A 24,424-nucleotide genomic window follows, 5' to 3' on the forward strand; every position below is an offset into this window, starting at 1 on the left:
TGAATGGGCAGAGTCGGAGATCGGGGGGGGGGAGTGTTGGAAAATATACCCTGTAAAAATGCTGTTGGAATGGAATGGAAGCGGGTGTCACGGTCCGGTCGGCGGGCGTCAGGACCAGAGGCAAGATGGTGGTGTAGAAGCAGGAACAGGTGCAGGGCTGAGGAGCAAGGCAGAGGCGAAGGTCTGGGAGTCAAGGAGCAAGGCGTCGGCAAGGCGAAGGTCCAAGGAGCAAGGCGAAGGCTCAAGGAACAAGAAGCAAGGCGAAGGTACAAGGGTTGAGGATCAAGACGTTGGCAAGGCAAGGGTCCAAGGAGCAAGAATCAAGACTTCGGCAAGGCAAGGGTCCATGGAGCAAGGATCAAGACGTCGGCAAGGCAAGGGTCCACGGAGCAAGAATCAAGACGTCGGCAAGGCAAGGGTCCACGGAGCAAGAATCAAGACGTCGGCAAGGCAAGGGTCCACGGAGCAAGAATCAAGACGTCGGCAAGGCAAGGGTCCACGGAGCAAGGATCAAGACGTCGGCAAGGCAAGGGTCCACGGAGCAAGGATCAAGGCGTCAGCAAGGTGAGGGTCCACGGAGCAAGAATCAAGGTGTCGGCAAGGCGAGGGTCCAAGGAGCAAGGATCGAGGTGTCGGCAAGGCGAGGGTCCACAGAGCAAGGATCAAGGTGTCGGCAAGGCAAGGGTCCACGGAGCAAGGATCAAGACGTCGGCAAGGCAAGGGTCCACGGAGCAAGGATCAAGAGGCCAGATGCAACCAGGCAGGGATAGCGTTGCTGTGGCAAAAAGCTGAAGGGAAATGCTGGGCTTTTATCCCTCCCAGCTCCTGCCACCAGGTGCAGTGAGATCTCAAGTGGCCTCACCTGGGTGACTACTCCTTGCCTCTCCAGCACAAGCTGAGGTCTCCACCTGTGTGGTCACGCCTTGCTTCCCCAGCACAAGCTGAGGCAGGCCCCAGTCCTGCAAAGCACTACAGGCCCCAGAGCCTGACTCCTGCCCATACTCCTGACAGTGGGCAAGTGTGAAGGCCCTTCTTTGTGAATGGTTCATCAGGTCGCTCAAATAGTGAGCCATAGTTCTTACTGCCTTCACGCAATGATACCACGTGGATAGGTTGGCCGCATTAGATAGGGCCAGGTCCAGCGCTTCGTCCCTATCTAGAATCCATTTATGGATTTTATCATTGTCCCAAGCGATCAGAGCGGAGAAAGCTTGGGAGGGAATAACGTTCACAGATGGCCTCCATGCCTTTTGACCAAATGCGGCTGCCAGTAAAGGCTAGAAAGGCTTGTTTGGCAAGAAGCGAGTTGGGGGCTTCTGCAAGAGATTTATAATAAGTGATTATCCTGATGTGAGTGAACTCTTGCCACGATAGATGGCAGGCCCAGTTCCATTCTTAATTGGGCCGGGATGGTCCCGTTGGGGAGACCCAAGATCTTTCTTACCAGGAGGTTTTGCAGGGTCTCCAGGCATTGGAGTGCTTTCAAATTCCACCCCCATATTTCCACCCCGTATAGCAACATTGGAGGGATTTTGCTGATATAGACCTTTCTTAATGGCACCACCAGCTGACCTCCTTTGGCATAGAATTTTTTTACCAGGGCCTCCATGGTTCGGTGGCCGGCCAAAATGATCGTGTTTAGGTGAGCTGACCATGATAGCCTATGATGGAAAGTAATGCCCAAGTATTTAAATACTGGGCATTGTTCTATGGTGTTGTCCTCGAGAGTCCACACAGGACTCGGTTTACGCGTGCCAAAGGGTATGATTTTGGTTTTGGAATAATTGATTTTCAAGGAGTTTTCCTCACAAAATTGCATAAGCCCTTTCAACATGTTATTAAGTCCTAGCTTTGTTAACGAGAGGACTGCCATATCATCAGCATAGAGTAAAATGGGGACTTTAGCCTGATTAAAAGATGGGGCAGGTTGTTTAAGGGCTTTTATAACTGGTACAATATCGTTTATATAAAAATTGAACAAACAGGGAGCCAAAAGGCAGCCTTGTTTGACACCTCTGGTTAAAGGAAAGGGGCGGGATAGAGCGCTGTGTGATCCAAATTTCACTCTGGCCGATATGTCCGAATGAATTTCCATTAGCAGGCATAAGAGCCTTTTGTCTATAGTACGGTAGAATCATAGAGTTGGAAGAGACCACAAGGGCCATCAAGTCCAACCCCCTGCCAAGCAGGAAACACCATCAAAGCATTCTTGACATGCTTAAAGACCTCCAAAGAAGGAGACTCCACCACACTCCTTGGTAGCAAATTCCACTGCCGAACAGCTCTTACTGTCAGGAAGTTCTTCCTAATGTTTACGTGGAATCTTCTTTCTTGTAGTTTGAATCCATTGTTCCGTGTCCGCTTCTCTGGAGCAGCAGAAAACAATCTTCCTCCCTCCTCCATATGACATCCTTTCATATATTTGAACATGGCTATCATATCACCCCTTAACCTTCTCTTCTCCAGGCTAAACATACCCAGCTCCCTAAGCCGTTCCTCATAAGGCATCATTTCCAGGCCTTTGACCATTTTGGTTGCCCTCTTCTGGACACGTTCCAGCTTGTCAGTATCCTTCTTGAACTGTGGTGCCCAGAACTGGACACAGTACTCCAGGTGAGGTCTGACCAGAGCAGAATACAGTGGTACTATTTCTTCCCTAGATCTAGATGCTATACTCCTATTGATGCAGCCCATACAATGCTTCATTGTATGTCCATAAGTTCTAGCATTATGCATGAGAAAAGCTTCCCTTCATCCACATCCTTAGAATCATGCATAATACTGTATTATGCACCCCATCATGTACCCTCTTGCTTGCCTTTTCTCTGTTTCCTCTCAATTATTTCTCAACCATTTTGAGCTCTGCAAAATATCCTTTTTGAGGGAGACTGTCCTGATTGGACTGCATCAGTTACAAGGACCCCCAATTTTCTATGTTCTGCATTAAACACTGAGATCTCATGATTTGGCACCACTGGTGGTTCCTGACACCCCTGAGTTTCAACTGACCTTTTTCAGACCCTGCCCTGTGGAACTCATTGCCAACAGAAGTCCAGCAAGAGTCAGGCTGCTTTTTTTAATGGCATCTCCTAAAAAATGTACTCTTCAGACAGGCCTTTTGAACGTTGTTTTTTTTAAATCCAGCTACATATTTATTTGTTTCATAAAATTTATATATCACTTGATTAGTAGAACCAAAGAAACCTTAAAACAGTTTATAAAAGAATGAAGCAATGAATTATTAGTAAAAACAACTATTTAAAATATTCAAAGAAGAATTAAAATCATCCGTAAGCTAAAAACCAGAATGAAACACACATAAACATTCTACATGTCTGAACAAGCTTGCAAAAAAATGTTTTTAGCAGGTACTGAAAAGCATACAGTGAAGGTTCTGCCACACTAAAAGATTGAAAACCAGCTCGTTTGATTGACAAATTGTAGGTGTTTCTTTTCCCTCAAATGTTTTTGTTGCAGTATTGTATTTTCATGTTGTATATTGCCTTGTTACTTGTCTTCGGAAGTACAGTTTATACATATTAGAAATTAAATAAAACAACCAAAAGATTCTGTAATAATTGGCTGCTACTTCAAAGGCGCTAGGGACCCAGGTGGCGCTGTGGGCTAAACCACTGAGCCTAGGGCTTGCTGATCAGAAGGTCGGCGGTTCGAATCCCTGTGACGGGGTGAGCTCCCGTTGCTCGGTCCCAGCTCCTGCTAACCTAGCAGTTCGAAAGCACATCAAAATGCAAGTAGATAAATTGGAACCGCTATAGCGGGAAGGTAAACGGTGTTTCCATGTGCTGCTCTGGTTTGCCAGAAGCGGCTTTGTCATGCTGGCCACATGACCTGGAAGCTGTACGCTGGCTCCCTCGGCCAATAATGCGAGATGAGTGCGCAACCCCAGAATCGGTCACAACTGGACCTAACGGTCAGGGGTCCCTTTACCTTTACCTTACTTCAAAGGCAGTGCCGGCTATGTTGTTGCAGGAGGGGGCAGGGGAGGTTAAGCCCGAGTTTATTAGCTGCCAAAATTTCTTATCATCTCGGCGTCTAGTAGCAGCGTCCAATTCGGTCCATTGTTCTTTGGCAAAGAGTAGCTTCTTGAGTTTAAGCAACTGTTTGTAATGTGTGCGGGATTGAGCAACCGCCTTGATTTTACTTTGTGTGGGGTCTGATTTCAATTCAGCCTGGAGGAGTCGGAGCTTCCTTCTAAATTGCTTGCATTCTTGGTCAAACCAGGAAGCATTCCAGGGGATGTTGGGCATACGGGGCGGTTTAGTGAGAACCGGGAAGAGGGAAGAGGTGATTTGGTGAAACAATGAGAAGGAAAGGTGAGCCTCATTTATTCTTGTGAGTTGGTCTTTCAAATCCAGAATTACTGGGGAGGTTAAGTGGGCCTTAAGGGCATGCTCTAGATGGAGGTCCCATTTCTTTCTTCTTGGCGCCAGAGGCAAAAACTCCTGCTGATTGAATTGGGGAAAGGAGCTCGAGTGCTGGATTCGGATTGTTATGGCAATTGGGAGGTGGTCACCAGCCTATTGAAGATATCAAAGCTATGCACCTATAAAGGTGAAGAAACCCTCAGACCGGTCTTGGGAGTGCCGTGTAGGCTGTATAGACCATGGTTGATTGCAACTTCAATTAAAGAAATGCCTTCCCTATTCACGTAGGACTTGTCGTAGGACTTCCATGAGATAATGGTTTGTGAGATTGCTGTGAATAAGTTTATATCTGGGCCAATTCTAGCATTGAAGTCTCTGCATCTGGAAAAGCTACCGCAGACTCAACTCAACTACCGTGTTTCCCCCTTTTTAATACGTAGTCATAAAGTAAGCCAGGGCAGCAATTTTAAACATTTGTAAAATGTAAGACATACCCCGAAAATAAGACGTACCCCCATGCCTGCCAGCTCGGGGCCTGGAACTGGCTGCTGCTGCAGCAGCAAGCGTGCGGAGCGCCCAAGCCAGCGGCTGGGCCTCTGCCGAGCCTGGCCGAGGAGCCTTACATCCCAATGCCCGGAACCGGCGGCTGCTGCAGCGCCGAGCACGCGGCATCGCCGAGCACTCGGAACGCGCGGCAGTGCTGAGCGGAGCCCCCGAACCAGCGGCCGGGCCTCTGCTGAGCCTGGCCGAGGAGCCTTACATCCCGCCGCCCGGAACCGGCGGCTGCAGCAGCGCCAAGCACGCAGCATCGACGAGCACTCGGAGCGCGCAGCAGCGCCGAGCGGAGCCCCTGAAACAGCGGCTGGGCCTCTGCTGAGCCTGGCCGAGGAGCCTTACATTCCGCCGCCCGGAACCGGCGGCTGCTGCAGCGACAAGCACGCGGCATCGCCGAGCACTCGGAGCGCGCAGCAGCGCCGAGCGGAGCCCCTGAAACAGCGGCCGGGCCTCTGCTGAGCCTGGCCGAGGAGCCTTACATCCCGCCGCCCGGAACCGGCGGCTGCAGCAGCGCCGAGCGGAGCCCCTGAAACAGTGGCCGGGCCTCTGCTGAGCCTGGCCGAGGAGCCTTACGGTACATCCTGCCGCCCGGAACCGGCGGCTGCTGCAGCGCCGAGCACGCGGCATCGCCCAGCACTCGGAGCGCGCAGCAGCGCCGAGCGGAGCCCCTGAAACAGCGGCCGGGCCTCTGCTGAGCCCGGCCGAGGAGCCTTCCACCCCGCCGCCTGGAAGCGGCGGCGGCTGCAGCGCCAAGCACGCAGCATCGCCGAGCGCTCGTAGCACGCGGCAGTGCTGAGCGGAGCCCTTGAACCAGCGGCCGGGCCTCTGCCGAGCCTGGCCGAGGAGCCTTCCTCCCTGCCGCCCAGAACCGCCGCTGCTGCAGCGCCAAACACGCAGCATCGCTGAGCGCGCAGCAGCGCCAGGCGGAGCGCCCTGCCATCCCGCCACCCTGAACCAGCTGCTGGAGCGCACCGAGTGCTCAGCAGCTCGGAGCACCCAGAAGCGCCCTTGCCCCTTTCTTCTTCTCTCTCTTTTTTCCCCCATACGCCCATCCTGTCAACAGCATATCCTCTGCTTTACTGGTAGGTGATAGAGATAAATGAGAGAAAAGCTACATCAGCAGAAAATAGACAGATTTCTGTCTGACCTTTATTTCCTAGGAAAGTCTTCCCACTGCAAAAGTAGACTGCAGCGTTAACTCAAATCTCATGCACATTCAAAGAACTTGCTTTCCCTCAAAGAATTCTGGGCATTATACAGAAGTTTGCTCCTCAAAAATTTACAGTTCCCAGCCAACCCTTAACAAACTATATTTTTGCATACATTGTATTGTTCTAATACATACAACAGCCTTGTCAGGTAGGACAGAGCCCAGCAGCGCCGTGTGCAGTGCCCAGCAGCACCCTGAGCCAGCGGCCTGACCCGGCCAAGGAGACCGTAAGGTAATAAAAACCATAATAAAAAAATAAGACATCCCACCAAAAATAAGCCACCCTGTGTTTTTTTGAGGAAAAAAAGTTATAAGACGGTGTCTTAAAAAAGGGGAAACACGGTACTTATGATTCTGGTATTCTGCTCTCAGGCTTCCACTCTTCCAGCTGGCCTGTTTAAGTGATTTGGGCCACTAGTCCAGGCAAGGTGTCCCTTTTTCTGGTGTTTTTAAAGAAGCGTTAGCATGAATTTTCTTACTTTTCCCATAAGTCCCCCAACCCAAGGTAGGAAGAAGTGGGGGAGGAGCATGATTCCTCTTTATGAAAAAATGTGTATAATGATGACAGGCGTGCAACAATAAGAGGGTGATTTGAGGTGGGGGCAGTGAGAAGTTTATTCACGTTGGTCTTAATCAGTATTCGCTGGGGAGAAGAGCCTTTGCAGAAAGCGATGCAATCCATTGAGAATCCTGGCAGATTTAAGTCTGCAATAAAAGCCCTGGGGAAATTAAGAAGACAAAACATTAACCACAGACTAAACATTAACATATATTAGCATTTTTATTACACCTGTAGAAGTGTTAAATGGAGCTGGTTACTACTATTAAAAAACTTCATGCTCTACACCCCCTCATTCCAATGTATGTTTTAAACATTTCCCTTAAAAAAAGAGAGGGGAATTTAATTAAACTGACTTTTATAGCAGTAAGTGCTTAATGGAGTTGAGGGTCACCTTATGGTAACTTTAAATGGAAGAAAGGCACTTACAGTATTTGCACTGCAGAGCATTCCGCTAACAGGTTGCTGCAGGAAGGGGGGGGAGCTGCAAAGGGTGGAGAAGTTGAGGGAAAGGCTAAACTTTATGATAAATATTTTTAAAGCTGCAAACACAATAGTAAGGGATTGACATTAATTAAAACTAAGCAGGAATAAACTTACAGTTAAAGGTAAAGGGACCCCTGACCATTAGGTCCAGTCGTGACCAACTCTGGGGTTGCGCGCTCATCTCGCATTATTGGCCGAGGGAGCCGGCGTACAGCTTCCAGGTCATGTGGCCAGCATGACAAAGCTGCTTCTGGCAAACCAGAGCAGCACATGGAAACGCCGTTTACCTTCCCGCTGGAGCGGTACCTATTTATCTACTTGCATTTTGAGGTGCTTTTGAACTGCTAGGTTGGCAGGAGCTGGGACCAAGCAATAGGAGCTCACCCCGTCACAGGGATTCAAACCGCCAACCTTCTGATCAGCAAGCCCTAGGCTCAGTGGTTTAACCACAGCGCCACCTGGGTCCCCAAACTTACAGTTAGGGACAGGCAAATCTTCCAGTTCCGGTTTCCCTGTTTTTCATTTTTATAATAATAATATTAACAATGATAATAATAATAATTTATTATTTATACCCCGCCCATCTGGCTGGGTTTCCCCAGCCACTCTGGGCGGCTTCCAACAGAAATATTAAAATATACACTACTTTCTTAAAGATTAAAAGCTTCCCTAAACAGGGCTGCTTTCAGATGTCCTCTAAAAGTCTGGTAGTTGTTTTTCTTTTTGACATCTAGTGCCACTACCGAGAAGGCCCTCTGCCTGGTTCCCTGTAACTTGGCTTCTCGCAGCGAGGGAACCGCCAGAAGGCCCTCGGCGCTGGACCGCAGAGCGATTCTTAAATCATTAAATACAATTTAAATTCCATTCTTAAATCAAGTTCTTCACCATTCTGCAGAAATTTGCAATGCTTAAAAAGAAAAGAAAAAGAAAATACCACACAAGGGCCAGTGTCATAGCTAGGCGGTGGGGGCGGTGGGTTTTTTTTGCCCCGGGTGAACCCAGGCAGGACACTGAAATAGTCCTTGAGATATTTCTCAGCTGATACAAACAGGATGATGGAAGACTCAGTGGTCAGGCTCCTCTTCCTTGTTTGAAGGTCTTTCAAGATGATAGTCTCATTTTAATTGTAATTTGTATCTTATGTTCTTATTTTAAACAATTGTGTGTTCTACACTCTCATGCCTTTATTATTTGTATTTGTTTTTGCAGTTGGTTGTCTTGAAATATTTTCAAAGTTGTAATGTGAATTTCTCCTCATAAACACACTTTTGTGTGTATTTTAAGCTAATGTGCCCATTTTTTCAAGCTGTTTTCCCTAATAAAATGTAATTAGTGAAATTGGTGGGGCAAATTGACCTTCTTTGGTGGTTGCCAGAACACAGTAGGGCTTATTTAGCAATTTCCTTGCCTGTGACTTGGTAGCAGGAATGGGGGGGGGAGATGGCATGTTGAGGAGAAGAATTACAGAGAGAGTTGGATAAAAGGAAGGAAGGAAGGAAGGAAGGAAGGAAGGAAGGAAGGAAGGAAGGAAGAAATGATTGCAGGGAAACTGAAAAAGCAAAAGCTGCTGTGGAGTGGAAGCTGTTTCATAAAGGATGGTTTCAGGTGCCGAGGAGCTTGTTGCTAGCCAGCTGAGATCTTAACTAGTAATAAAAATAATAAATAATAATATTTTTTAATTTATACCCCGCCCTACCCAGCCAAGGCTAACACCAAATATAAAACTAGTTAAAATACAATTCAACAACAAGAATAAATACAATTAAAATTAAAAATTAAAAATTAGAAAATAAAAATGCAGCCTCATACAAAAGGGAAAAAGAAAGGGAAAATGGGGGAGGGGATCAAGTTGGTTCCAGGCCGAAGGCCAGGCAGAACAACTTTGTCTTACAGGTCCTGCGGAAAGAAATCAGGTCCCGCAGGGCCCTGGTCTCAGGAGACAAAGCGTTCCACCAGATGTTGAGAAGGTCCTGGTTCTAGTTGAGGCTTTAAAGGTCAAAACCAGCACCTTAAATCTGACCCTGTACTCACTTCCGGGAGCCAATGCAGCTGGAAAAGCATTGGGCGAATATGCTCCCATGGCAGGGACTCCGTGAGGAGCCTCGCTGCAGCATTCTACGCCCGCTCGAGTTTCTGGGACAGCTTCAAGGGCAGCCCCGCGTAGAGCGAATTACAGTAGTCCAGCCTGGAGGTGACTGTCGCATGGGTCACTGTGGCCAGGTCGGGGCAGGAAAGGTAATAGAAATGTCTTGGCAGCAGAACAGCTGCCTGTGTAAACAGTGCTGCAGATGATACAGTGGTGGCAGAGGAGTGTTGCGACAAACCCAGGACGTTGCCACCAATTAAATGCGACAATCCCGGCGTTGTCACTAAAACTTTTTTATGCTTTCTCTCTTTTTTTTAATTTTAAAAAACAAATTTATTACTCAATTTAAAATATGACATAGAGCAAAAGTATATATGGCAACAGTATAACACAAATACATCAGATCTTATAAATCATGACCATTGCCTATATCTATGCGAATCTATGCGGGGGAGGAAACCCTTCCCCCTTCCCCCCTCCCACCCCCTCCCTTCTTTCTTTCCAACCATTTCCTAACCCTCTTCCCTCCCTCCCTCCTGTTACCCTCTTTCCATATTGTACAGTATATATAGCATTTATATATAACAACTTCAAAACAAGAAGAGAGAGAGAGAGAGTCCAATAGAAATCCTTAGAACTAAAAATGTTGACTCCTTCCTGCCATTTTCTAATGTATTTTTAAACTTATGCGAACGTACTAAACCCAGTATATTTCTCTATTACACATATATATAAATACACATATATTTCTCTATTACACATATCTAATACATTCATTTTTCTTCATGCATCAAAAACCAGGTGGCGCTGTGGTTAAACCACTGAGCCTAGGGCTTGCTGATCAGAAGGTCGGCGGTTCGAATCCCTGTGACGGGGTGAGCTCCCGTTGCTTGGTCCCAGCTCCTGCCAACCTAGCAGTTCAAAAGCACGTAAAAAATGCAAGTAGATAAATAGGAACCGCTACAGCGGGAAGGTAAATGGTGTTTCCATGTGCTGCTCTGGTTTGCCAGAAGTGGCTTTGTCATGCTGGCCACATGACCTGGAAGCTATACGCCGGCTCCCTCGGCCAATAATGCGAGATGAGCGTGCAACCCCAGAGTCGGTCACGACTGGACCTAATGGTCAGGGGTCCCTTTACCTTTAATACGTTCATTTTTCTTCATGCATCAAAAACCGTATATATAAATTTTATTTTTCTTTCCCCCCTTCTTTTTGTTTAATCAATTATTACCAAATCCAGTGCACCTTTAGTATATTTTTGAACGTATAGTTTATATTTTATCCAATTTTCTGAGAAGTTTTTTGACCCCTTATAGAAAATATATAAAAATATATAAAAACGCATCAAGCACCTGCTGGAGGTGTGGGGCAAGCAAGGGTGACCTTTTCCATATGTGGTGGACTTGCCAAAAAATCAAAACATTCTGGAACCAAATCTATGAGGAAATCAAGAAAATGTTAGGAACAACCTTTGTTAAGAAGCCAGAAGCATTCATTCTAAGCATCGTTGGAAACGAGATTCCAACTGCAATGAAAGAACTAATCCTATACGCAACCGCAGCAGCTAGGCTATTGATAGCGGAAAGCTGGAAGGAGACCGAAGCCCCCACTTTGATGGATTGGCAGAGTAAATTACAGGAACTGGCAGAAATGGCCCTATTAACTAATAACCTGAAAGGCGTTGTCACTAAAACTTTCAATGATCCCACTTAATATGTGCGGATCCCACCAATGCGATGTGCCTCCCTTTCTATACCACTAGCAGAGTGTTGAAGCAAACTGGTTATTTCACAAACCACCCACCTATCCTTCTTGCGCCCAAATAAACTGCCTCTTTAGGTTTGGGGTCTGCTAGTGATCGAAGTGCAGTTCCAGTTCTCCCAATAACGTGGCTCTGTATCCCTTTTAACTCCCGGCAAGTGTATCAGGAACCACCTTGTGCTCACAGTCAGGATTCCCTTCTACCTAAGGTTCACCCCAGCAGCCTGTTGCTACTTTGTGGCACCTTCTTCCTGGCACTTGTCTTCCCTGGGCTTGACCTTGAGGTTTTAAACTATTTTCCTGCTCCTCAGATTTAGTCTAACCTCCTCACTTTAGTCTAACCTTTTCACCACCCTCTTGAGTTAAGATACTTCACTGGAATAACTAGGCACATCCGTTTTTAAAGTAACATTTAAGAAAGCTTTATTAATCTAGAGGACATGTAAAATGTGTAATGGTTTCATGCGTATAAGCTCTTAGATCATGTATTTAGTTACAGATAACATTGGCTGAATAATATAGTTCTAATACTAGTAAACTTTTCCAAAAACACTCTAATATCTCCTACTACTATCCACATGCTCCCGCTCCCCAAAACCCCTCTCAACTCTATCCACTCTCACCACTCTATCCACTGAAATAACTGCCCCCCATTCCTTTTTAAACTCATGGCAGTCCCGCCCCTCAGGAATGGAATGCGTCACTCAACAAGGAGGTTGGGTTTAACACTTTCCACCCTGGGGTTTTACCGCAAGCCAGCCCTGTCCGTTACAAGTGTCTATGTGTGTGTTGCTGATTTAGTTACTGAACTGCACAGTGAGGCTGCTAATGGGGTGGGACGGTTTCCTTTTAACCGCAGAGCATGCAGCTGGCTAAGGGCAGAGGAAAGGCACATGCTACATAATTTGCTACATGGTGGGGCTGCTCAGGTACAGTTCTCCAGCAAACCAGGATCAGATCATGCTTTTGAGGTCTTGGCAAGTCAAGTTCACATTCAGCAGCAAAGGATGCTTTGCTTCTACTTGCTGTTACAAACTTCTGATTGCCGCACATGGAGAGTGTGGGTCTTACCTTCCAAGTCCCGGACTGCAGAATCCGGGACCGGCAGCCGTGTGACACCGGAAGTTGCGTCAATGGAACTTCCAGTGTTGCTTTGCCCTTCTATGGGCACCAAAAATGGCCGCCGCCGGCTTCGAAAGTTGCTTGTACACATGTCAGGAAGTGCGTCGACGCAACTTCTGGTGTCGCTCCGCCCATCTATGGGCACCAAAAATGGCCGCCGCCGACACCGGAAGTCGCGTCTATGCACTTCCGGACATGCGTAGGTGCGACTTTTGAAGCCGGCGGCGGCCATTTTTGGTGCCCATAGAAGGGCAAATTGGAAAGAAAAAAAAAAGGCTGCCGGCAGGAGAAAATAACAGAGAAAAACGGGAGACGAAGTGATACGGGGGACCACCGGGAAAAGATAAGTAAAAACGGGGGGTTCCCGGGGGAAACGGGGTACTTGGCAGCTATGGTGTGCGTGGGAGGTAGCACTTGAGCCTGATGCTTGAAAAAAATGGTATGTGTAACACTAAACTATGGTCCAGTCAAAAAATAATAATAAAAAAATCCTTTTCAATTTATTAAGCCAAGGTTATGTGAGCCTTTCACCCTTGCTGCCTGTTCTCTCATTCTTTATTGGCTTGCTGAAGTTCAACACTTCCTGGGTGCAGTTGGCCATGGTTTCTCATTGCGTCCAAACCAGGAAACTAGGTTTGCCAGGATCTTACACCATAGTTTGAAGTCTAGTCTAGCATCATTGTTTCCTGTGCCAACCAGATTCCTCCAGAGAGTCCACAAGCAAGACACTGAGCTCTCCTTGTCACTCCCAGGTGTATTCTGCCTCTGAACATGTGGAGGCTCCATTCAGCTGTCACGATCATTAGCCATGGATAGATCTCTCTCCTCCTCGGTGGAACTCTAACGTGACCAGCCATGTTTTGGAGCCATCTATGCCAGATACTGTCGCCACAGCTTGTGGCAGCGCATTCCATAAATTACGCATGTTACATAGAGTACTTTCTCATGACAGCTCTGAACCTCCTGCCCACTGATTTCGCTGGGTGACCCTGAGTTCCATTAACACACAAAGAAATCATCTTCCACTCTCCCCTACATCACACATAATTTTAGGCGGTTGATGGCCTAACCTTAATTGTTGCCCTTTTTTCCTTTGTAAACTAATAAGAAACAAAATAAGCTTCTCTTTGGGGGAAAAATGGGGGCTCCAGCCTCTGAAGGAAGGCCGCCAATGAGGTTTTAGCAAGCGTTTCAGTGCGCTGCTTGTTTGTATGTCTCTTTCCCTTGAGCTCAGCAACCTAGAAAAAGGTTCAGATGTATAGAGACTGTTGATTGATAGCATTGACATCTCCCTTTAACATCAATTCACTGCAGTGCTTCTCAGGAACAGCTGGACACAGCCAGCTGGCTGGGCCAAGAACATAAAAATTCAACAACGCCATTCACTATCTGTAAAAACAACAACAACCCTGCTCTTGTGGATGAATGAACCATCAGAGTTTGGGTGCAGCCAGTGGCATGCCGTGATTTAAGTCCCCGGAGCCTAACAGGTGGTTGCACACAACATGCTGTGGACAGCATTAATACAGGAGAGGTTGTGCACCTCGCAAGACAAGCTCTGTCAGTTGGGGTTGTTTATAGCAAATAGAGCCCTCCCTGCCCAGTGCCCCTGCTCTTTCTGACTGACTTGGGCTGTCAAATACTTAAACTGATGTGCTGCTTTAAAGTAAAGGTAATGGGACCCCTGACCATTAGGTCCAGTCGTGACCGACTCTGGGGTTGCGGCGCTCATCTCGCGTTATTGGCCAAGGGAGCCAGCATACAGCTTCCGGGTCATGTGGCCAGCATGACAAAGCCGCTTCTGGCAAACCAGAGCAGCACACGGAAACGCCGTTTACCTTCCCGCTGTAGTGGTTCCTATTTATCTACTTGCATTTGACGTGCTTTTGAACTGCTAGGTTGGCAGGAGCTGGGACCGAGCAACGGGAGCTCACCCTGTCGTGGGGATCCGACGGGTTTATTCCACCCATAATGGTTGAAATCCAAGGATACATTTAATGTTGCAAAATATTGGACCTACGTGTCACGGATCAGCCTGTTCCCCATGATTGGCCATGCACAGAGGGCCTGGGAGAGGGTGTCTATGAAGCCAGGGGGTGCAGGGGCACCACGGAGGAGGAGGAGGAAACTGACACTGATGGTGAGGATCACCGTTTGATGCTCTCCTTGAAGGATCGCTGGCAACAGAGAAAGGTACTGTGTTCCGGTGTACTGAGACCCGAAAAGAGGATCTCTAGGTCACGTGCAGCGCTTAAATAGTGGTCCCTCTAATTCTTTGACTGGCATGCCCATAGCCCAATTGCTCCCCGTTAGAGGGACCACCAATAGGGTGGTGTGGCTGCTCCACTTGTCCCCGCCCCAACACCTAGGCCTGATGGCCAGGTCCCACCGCAACGCGTGTCCTCTCTTGCAGGGAGGACCCGATTTAACATTACACTAGAAAAAGAAGTGTCAATTAGGAGAGTACTTTCCATCTTTTTAAGTACAGCATCTTAAACAATTTAAGATCAATGGGGCATAGACAGGTTTGGGGAAACGTAAGACCTGTCTATAGGGCAAAATCCTAGGGGAAACATAACAAAATAAAGATTTAGGTTATTCACGTTCACACAGTTAATGTCATGTCTAGCTTGACCCAATTTTTGTTTCTTTTTATCATTTTTACCCTGCATTCTTTCTCAAAAGGTTTACTCAAGGTGGCTTCCATCCTTCAACAGATGCCAAGCACCCCTACAGAAACCTGATATATGTATAGCTCAGGTAGAACACAATTTCCGGTCCCTTTAAAACAAAGCCTTCAACAGGTAGGATCTGTCCATAATAGTAGTGCCTAGACCCACTGGGAGAGAGAGTTATAGCTCCTTCCCCCTAGAATAATAGTATTGTAGAGTTGGAAGGGACCCTGTTGAGGATCATCTAGTCCAACCCTCTGCAATGCAGGAATATGCAGCTGTCCCATCCTTTTACATTTGCTGTCAGCCCTCATTTGCCATCCTCCTGCTGTGTAAATTTACATCTCTCTCTCTCTCTCTCTCTCTCTCTCTCTCTCTCACACACACACACACACACACACACACACACAGGTTGCCTCGGATGCTAGTCCTACTCAGAGTAGACTCACTGAAATGAATTAAAAATCCAAACATTAATTTCAAAGGGTCTGCCCTAAGTAGGATTTGGCTGGATGTAGCCTGGCAAATAGAAGAGGAAGAAATGGAGGCAGTGAGAGATTTTACTTTCTTGGGCTCCTTGATCACTGCAGATGGTGACAGCAGTCACGAAATTAAAAGACGCCTGCTTCTTGGGAGAAAAGCAATGACAAACCTAGACAGCATCTTAAAAAGCAGAGACATCACCTTGCCGACAAAGGTCCGTATAGTTAAAGCTATGGTTTTCCCAGTAGTGATGTATGGAAGTGAGAGCTGGACCATAAAGAAGGCTGATCGCCGAAGAATTGATGCTTTTGAATTATGGTGCTGGAGGAGACTCTTGAGAGTCCCATGGACTGCAAGATCATAGAATCATAGAGTTGGAAGAGACCACAAGGGCCATCCAGTCCAACCCCCTGCCAAGCAGGAAACACCATCAAAGCATTCCTGACAGATCAAACCTATCCATTCTTAAGGAAATCAGCCCCTTAAGGAAGGACAGAGCCTGAAGCTGAGGCTCCGAGACTTTGGCCACCTCATGAGAAGAGAAGACTCCCTGGAAAAGACCCTGATGTTGGGAAAGATTGAGGGCACAAGGAGAAGGGGACAACAGAGGATGAGATGGTTGGACAGTGTTCTCGAAGCTACCAACATGAGTCTGACCAAACTGTGGGAGGCAGTGCAAGACAGGAGTGCCTGGTGTACTCTGGTCCATGGGGACACGAAGAGTCGGACACGACTAAACAACAACAACAAAGCCTCTTATTATGACTGAAGTATCTTACCCAATAAAATCTGCACGAACCAGTTTATCTGAGTGCATTATTCTCAGGGGGGGACTCATTTATTTATAATTGTTTAATCATATGGGACTAAACTGTGTTATGTTGTAAGGACCTTTTACTAAATCTTAGAATTGTAAAGTTGGAAGTGCCCCAAGGGTCATCTAGTCCAACCCACTGCAATGCCTGGAACCTGGCATTGGGCTGCAAGAATATACTGTAACTATCACATTTTCAAAATGTCTGATAGCCAAGTTCCACTACTTTTCACAGGCTGGGAGTAGTGGCTCCCTCAGATTGTACCCACTTTGGAATTAGACTTGAAAAGAAAGTTTGTGTTGTGGATATGCTACTTCCATAGTTTACTTGACGTGGTTCAAACTGACCAATGCATTGTTTTCAGTGACAGTCTGTAGCAGTTGAAGCTGTGAAATGTGCTAGGGGCAAGCATTTTGGTGGTGTGAATTCTACTGATGTTAACAACGTTATCTGACCAATAGTACACAAAATCTCTTAACTGGGATTCGAAGCATACAGTATGTGCTAATGAGATGAAAGCAAACTAACCGTGGCTCCAATTGAAAAAATGTTTGATATAGCTACTGTACATTGACTTTTAGTGACTTTTTGTGGGTTGATTCATTTTCCACATTGAACTCTGGGGAACCTTTCCTTAAAAAGGTCAACAACTCTGGGAAAGGGGGGGGGCGCCCGAGGGATCTTTGCACCACGGTGCTAGATATGCTTAAGACGGCCCTGGGGTGGGTGGCTCCAGCTAGAGAACCCCCAAGGGCGGCCCCAGAACAGGAAGGCTCGGAGCCAGGGAGATGGTGGTGGGACACGGAAGACAGGTCAGAGGATGAAGCGGGGGCAGAATGGTTGGATGCTGAACAAGCAAGAAGCTTGAGTGAGAGAGAGGAAGATGAGGCAGAAAGCACTCTAGGACAGGCAGAAAGTAGAACAAGCAGCTAAGGGACAGAGGCTGCAGCAGCTTCACAAGGAGCCTGGTCCTAATGGATCCAGCTGCCCTCCTCCCTTGTCTCCATGGGCCGGGAGGACCTTGCATCTAGGAGAACAAAGAGCACCTGCCAAGTCTCCCGCTGAAAAATGCGGGATCAGCAGCAGTGCGGCACCGGAAGTTGCCTAGAAGCAACTTCCGGGGCTGCTCTTCCCATGTGTGGGCATCGGAAATAGGGCAGAGCGGCACCGGAAGTCGCTTCTACGCATGCCTGGCAGCCATCTTAGTGGTGGCCGCATGGCGGTGGCCATCTTGGTGACTAAGATGGCCGCCAGGCATGCGTAGAAGCGACTTCTGGTGCCACTCTGCCCTATTTCCAATGCCCACACATGGGCAGAGCGGCACCCAAAATGGAGGCTCCCCGGCAGGTAGGAAATCCGGGGGATTTCCGGGATTTTTCTCCATTCAGGACAACAGTGGGAAATGGATTTAAATCCGGGGGTTTCCCGCGAAAAATGGGATACTTGGCAGCTAAGACAGGGGGCCTCTCCCTGATGGAGTTCAAGGTAAAAACATCTGGTTCAGGAGATGTAGAGGGAAGTGGGAGGCACAGATCATCAGTTCTGGCAACTGCTTTACTAGGAGACAGTATTGTCTATGGCAGGGGGTCCCAACAAAATTTTCTTGAGGACCCCTCATCAAGCCGCTATTGTGACAAGGACCCCCATTAATTCCTAATCCTAAATCTAATTCCTAATTCCTAATCTAATTTTTCCAGTAAGCTTAACACTGATCTTGGAAGGGTTAGGTTCAAGGGACGCCAACGATTTAGGTTCAATGGACACTGACAAGATCGGTTCGAGAGTCACTGACTTACTTGCTTGAACATCAAATGCATTATCTTCCTCTTCATCTGTAGGCCTTTGTCGTTTTAACGAACCACTTTTTAACCAACGGTCCATTTTTAACTACGCAAACTGTAGCTTCCGCGAAAAACAATGCTTTGTTTACAAACACTACTGTTTTGCAAAGAGGCAGCGCGTGCCAGGGAGGAGGGAGGGGAATGGAGAAGACAGGGTACCTGCGCAGTAGCGCACAAATGAAGCTGACGCGCGCAAAGCATCTTGGGGAGGTGAGCGTTAGTAGAATGTGCGCGCTGCCTCTTTGCAAAACAGTAGTGTTTGTAAAGCGCCACCTAACGACATACAGCAGAACTACTGCCTCTATCTAATTCTAGTTTTGCGCTAGACTCTGCTCATGCAGGAAGCGGCCAAAACAAAAAATCTGTTATCATACAAAATATATTTAATATATTTTTATTCTAATAGCAACTTGCGGACCCCTCTGGCATAGCATGCAGACCCCTGGGGGTCTGCGGACCACCTCTTGGGAACCGCTGGTCTATGGGTTTTTCTCTATTCTGTTTCCTTGAACAATGAATCAACTTTTCAGCAACTATATCAGGGAGGGAGAGAGGTTCATGGTTCTTCGGTTTTATTATTTTTTTCAGATTGGCAAGCTATGCAGCCCTTCTCAGAAGAGGCATTCCCGGTCTGCTTGGTATCCTGAGGACCTTTTTGTTGAGGAGAAGATGACACGGGTTGCTCCTGTGCAACATGAAGAAACTTTGTCCACTAGAAGGAGGTGAGAAAGCCAATGCCAGTCATCTTCGTAAGATTCCCATTTATTTTCAATATGTACGTATTATATTTTTATCCCCACCCCCTTCCTGTAAGAAGCTCTGGACTGTGTGCATAGAATCATAGAATCCTAGAGTTGGAAGAGACCACAAGGGCCATCCAGTCCAACCCCCTGCCAAGCAGGAAACACCATCAAAGCATTCCTGACATATGGCTGTCAAGCCTCCGCTTAAATACCTCCAAAGGAGGAGACTCCACCACACTCCTTGGCAGCAAATGCCACTGTCGAACAGCTCTTACTGTCAGGAAGTTCTTCCTAATGTTGAGGTGGAATCTTCTTTCTTGTAGTTTGAATCCATTGCTCCGTGTCCGCTTCTCTGGAGCAGCAGAAAACAACCGTTCTCCCTCCTCTATATGACACCCTTTGATATATTTGCACATGGCTATCATATCACCTCTTAACCTTCTCTTCTCCAGGCTAAACATACCCAGCTCCCTAAGCCGTTCCTCATAAGGCATTGTTTCCAGGCCTTTGACCATTTTGGTTGCCCTCTTCCAGACACGTTCCAGCTTGTCAGTATCCTTCTTGAACTGTGGTGCCCAGAACTGGACACAGTACTCCAGGTGAGGTCTGACCAGAGCAGAATACAGTGGTACTATTACTTCCCTTGATCTAGATGCTATACTCCTATTGATGCAGCCCAGAATTGCATTGGCTTTTTTTAGCTGCTGCATCACACTGTTGACCAGGGCCGTCTCCCATCCTGTATTTGTGCCTTTCCTCCCCCCCAGTGTAGTACTTTACATTTCTCCCTGTTTCACCAGCTTCTTTACAAGAATATCATGGGGCACCTTGTCAAAGGCCTTGCTGAAATCAAGATAGGCTACATCCACAGCGTTCCCTTCATCTACCAGGTTTGTAATTCTGTAATTTTTCGTTCTTTCAACAAGAAAAAAAATTGTTTCATCATGAGTACAACCAGGTAAACAAGAAAGCACTGGTCCAGTTACAAGTCTTATTTTCTGTGCCTTTAAGGTCCAGCCCACACTGTAACTATCACATGCAAAATCCTGAGATTTACTAACTTTTAACATATCCTGTCCACGTCAAAGGTTGGGTAGCAGGTGGAGGCAGATTGTTCTCGCTTGCATTGATGCGTGAAAGAAAAAGAAGCCAGGCTCCAGCAAAAGCGTCTTATTCTGAGGAGCCTCTTACAAGTCTTCCTTGTCACATAAGTGCTGCAAACAATTTGAGCTAGCAAGGCAAACATACTTGGTACACTTTGACCTGTGAATCTTTGCTGACGAAGAATAGTCGAAACAGGGCCTTGTCCTGATTTTTACTGGAATTTATCTTTATTTGCCTTCAACATTGGGATTGATTCCCATTTAAACTCCGCATCACATCAATAAAACCTTGTGAAGATTTTTTTGAAATCCATCTTCTTTTGGCCTGAGTTCTTGCAATTTATCGTTTATTTCCTTGTCACATAAGGCATTCTAAGCATTGAATAGTAATTTCTTTAGAGTTCCATTGTTGCTCACCAAGTGAGCAGCAGACCATTGGAAGCTGACCAGCTCCCTGTGCTGCAGAACTGAATTGATATTAATGTCCAATGACAAAAGTGTTAACACTTGATCCAACTTAATAGATTGCTCTGTAACATTAGAAATGTTCCTCATCAATGACTTGGATGATGGGCTTGAGGGCATCCTAAGCAAGTTTGCAGACGACACCAAATTGGGAGGGGTGGCTAATACCCCAGAGGACAGGATCACACTTCAAAATGACCTTAACAGATTAGACAACTGGGCCAAAGAAAACAAGATGAATTTTAACAAGGAGAAATGTAAGGTACTACACTTGGGCAAAAAAAATGAAAGGCACAAATACAGGATGGGAGACACCTGGCTTGAGAGCAGTACATGTGAAAAGGACCTAGGAGTCCTGGTAGACCACAGACTTGACATGAGTCAGCAGTGTGATGCAGCAGCTAAAAAAGCCAATGCAATTCTGGGCTGCATCAATAGGAGTATAGCATCTAGATCTAGGGAAGTAATAGTACCACTGTATTCTGCTCTGGTCAGACCTCACCTGGAGTACTGTGTCCAGTTCTGGGCACCACAGTTCAAGAAGGATACTGACAAGCTGGAAGGTGTCCAGAAGAGGGCAACCAAAATGGTCAAAGGCCTGGAAGCGATGCCTTATGAGGAACGGCTTAGGGAGCTGGGTATGTTTAGCCTGGAGAAGAGAAGGTCAAGGGGTGATATGATAGCCATGTTCAAATATATGAAAGGATGTCATATGGAGGAGGGAGAAAGATTGTTTTCTGCTGCTCCAGAGAAGCGGACACGGAGCAATGGATTCAAACTACAAGAAAGAAGATTCCACCTCAACATTAGGAAGAACTTCCTGACAGTAAGAGCTGTTCGGCAGTGGAATTTGCTACCAAGGAGTGTGGTGGAGTCTCCTTCTTTGGAGGTCTTTAAGCAGAGGCTTGACAGCCACCTGTCAAGAATGCTTTGATGGTGTTTCCTGCTTGGCAGGGGGTTGGACTGGATGGCCCTTGTGGTCTCTTCCAACTCTATGATTCTATGATTCTAGGGGCATGGGAAGAACACCGAGGAGCACAACTAATGATTTTGGGACACTGTAAAGAGAAGTGGCTTCAGTTTCCAGAGAATGGTGTGCAAGTTCCATTACTAACCCTGGAAATTCAAGGAAAACCCAACTGAAGTCACTGCAAAAGAAGACATTGGAGCGAGCCAAATCATTTGCCTATGCACACACACACACAGGAAGCAGTAGGTCCAGCTCAAAGGCAACACATGGAGATCTGTATTGGATTGTCTCAATGCACCCCTAATCAGTATTATTGAATAGTTACCAAATTATTGGATCATCTTAGAAGGTTGTATATCTTCCGCCCACCCCTGGGGCAGATAGAGCATTCCACATGCAGGCTCATTCCCTGGCAGCATCTGCACTGAGATAGATCTGGGTGTTGGGGAAGGGAAGGAGCCTCTTCCCATAACCGGGAGGGCGGCCTCTGCCCAAAAGCAGATCATTCTGGTCTGGATGCACAAATAGCAACATCTGGGATAAGGCAGCAGCTTTATGAGCAGGCTGTGTGTGCCATAACAAATGTGTTGGTCTTCGGGGTGCTCTGGGACGTTGTGTGGGTTCTGCTGCAACAGGGAAACTTAGCTACGTACTTTTTCCGTAGTTGACTTTTGCTATGTGCTTAATGCTGTTTTTCTGCATCCTCTGCCTATTGCAGAAGCCAAAACTGCTGCAATCCTCCAGCAGCACCTAGTGGCAGAGGAAAGCATTACAACGTCATGTTTAAATATTGGTCAAAGCCAGGGGTAGGCAACCTAAGGCCTGTGGGCCGGATGCGGCCCAATCGCCTTCTCAATCCGGCCCACGGTCCGGGAATCAGCGTGTTTTTACATGAGTAGAATATGTCTTTTTATTGAAAATGCACCTCTGGGTTATTTGTGGGGCCTGTCTGGTGTTTTTACATGAGTAGAATGTGTGCTTTTATTTAAAATGCATCTCTGGTTTATTTGTGGGGCATAGGGAAATATAGTCTGGCCCACCACTTGGTCTAAGGGACGGTGGACCGGCCCACGGCTGAAAAAGGTTGCTGACCCCAGGTCAAAGCTGTTGCAGGAGGAATCCCCAAAGCATCTCTGTAGCATTTCAGTCCACTAAGCCACACAGAGACTGTAAACCACTTAAATCACCATGCAAATCCAAGGAACCAAACACTGGAGGACAAGCATATGAACTCATTGTATGTTTGCGTCTGCTAAATGCTTTCTGTTGTGATTCAAGACTGGTTTGTGAACTAGTTTAAAACAATAGCATTCCTAGTTTAAGCCTTTAGTTTCATTTTTGGCACCTCTGCTTTGTTTCAGGGAACTTATCACAAAACTCAGAGCCCACAGTGGTTTCTACAGCAGTTTGCCAGAATACATCTGCAGCCGCAGCTCCACTGCACATAATAATACCCATTGCTGGAATGGCCAAGAAGTTGTAGAAAGGTAAAATGAATCCATTTCTTTTGTTTCCTTCTCCATTAGTGACCCTGCATTTCTGAGATGTTGTTGTTGTTGTTGTTGTTGTTGTTGTTGTTGTTGTTGTTGTTGTTGTTATGCTTGACATTCTTAGTAGTAGTATTATGCTGTCCATCTGCAGCAGATTTTCCATGTGTCTTTGGACCATAGCTGTCAAGTTTTCCCTTTTCTCGCGCGGAAGCCTATTCAGCATAAGGGAATTTCCCTTTTTAAAAGGGAGAACTTGAAGGATGAAGTTGATGGAATATATGGAATTGTCTGAACTGACTGGGAGAATCCGCGAAAAGGGAAAGAAGATGGTGGAGGAAGACTGGAAGAAATTTAAGATTTATTTGGAAAAGAATTATAAATTAAAAAATGGACAATAAGGGTTGTGGAAGTACAAAGATGCCATAGAAGCAATAGTTTAAAGAAGTAAGGAGTAAGATTTGTGACTTTTAGAGTACAAGAGCTAATGTATAAATGCATAGATTTAAAATAAGAATTGGGTTGATAATAGTTATAAGAAGTTTGGTATTAGAAAAAGTGAAGAATGTTGAAAATGTTAGCGCTGAAATAGCAACTATTAGAAACGTGGGTGGGGGGATGGAGGAAGTCACTGATACAAGAATTACAATAGTAAATGATGTATGGAATTTTTTGTTTTTCTTTATTCTTTCTTATTTTTTTCTTGTTGTATTTTTCTTTTTGTTTGTGTATTTTTCTATTTCTATTTTGTATCTTTTTTTTGAAAAACTAATAAAAATAACCATAAAAAATAAATAAAAAGGGAGAACATGACAGCTATGCTTTGGACTCCAAATCCGATCATGAGAAGAGCTTGGATGCTGGATTCAGCGAGAAGCAGGGTCGGCGGAGGAGATGCTGGCTGGTTCTTCCCCACCAGCTCCGTTTGCAAAAACAAGTCTGTTTCTGCTAACGGAGGCGGTGGGGAGGAGCCAGCAAGCATCTCCTTCGCCGCCTCCCCCGTGTTCAGCGAGAAGTGCCTGCTGTCAATGGCAAAGGCGGGGGGGGGGAGGGATGAGTAGAGCCGCTTGCAAGAGCAAGCACAGGACCCGTCTCAGGGTTCGGAGAGGCGCATGCCACTGACAACGACATGGGGGGGAGGTCCTCCCCCTTTGCTCCTGTGTAAGCAGCTCCCACTCCGCTCGCTTTACAGGGAGCCGGGAGGAGGGGTCCCGTCTCCCGGTTCCCTGTAAAGCGAGCAGAGCAAGAGCCACTTACACGGGAGCCCCTTCCGACCTTCCTCCAAGCTTCCACCCTTCTTTCCACCCTTCCTTCCTTCCTTCTCCCTCTTTCTTTCACTCTCTGTCACCCCTTCCATCCTTCCTTCCTTCCTTCCTTCCTTCCTTCCTTCCTTCCTTCCTTCCTTCCTTCCTTCTCTCTCTCTCTCTCTCTCCCCTTCCTTCCTTCCTTCCTTCCCTCCCTCCCTCCCTCCGCTCTTCCCTCTCTCTTCTTCTCTCTCTTGTTTGTGTGACTTGTTTGTGAGGATTTTTCAGTTTTTTGGCTGTGACTTGTTCTTCATTTTATGGGACTGACTTGTGGCATGTTTTTGTGACTGTGTGGAACCCAGTTCAGCTACTGGTTGATTGTGTGAATGCAGAAATGGATAAAAGCCCCCCATCCAAACTGACTATCATCAGTGCAC

The 24,424-nt window shown here is 46.7% G+C and overlaps 1 protein-coding gene across 3 annotated transcripts in view; it reads left to right on the top strand.

Annotated features, from left to right (window-relative positions):
* The window catches only part of GPC3 (glypican 3), a 225,059-nt gene that overhangs the window by 110,152 nt on the left and 90,483 nt on the right, over positions 1-24,424 (top strand). For 2 of the 3 annotated variants that reach the window (XM_060270435.1, XM_060270437.1), the window contains exons 4-5: positions 18,564-18,697; positions 22,618-22,743. In XM_060270435.1, the coding sequence (XP_060126418.1) occupies positions 18,564-18,697; positions 22,618-22,743 (260 nt within the window). The remainder of the gene's footprint in view (positions 1-18,563; positions 18,698-22,617; positions 22,744-24,424) is intronic. The other variant, XM_060270436.1, reaches the window with a different exon arrangement.

The sequence above is a fragment of the Zootoca vivipara genome, chromosome Z (genome assembly GCF_963506605.1).
Source record: "Zootoca vivipara chromosome Z, rZooViv1.1, whole genome shotgun sequence".
Taxonomy (NCBI): Eukaryota; Metazoa; Chordata; class Lepidosauria; order Squamata; family Lacertidae; genus Zootoca; species Zootoca vivipara.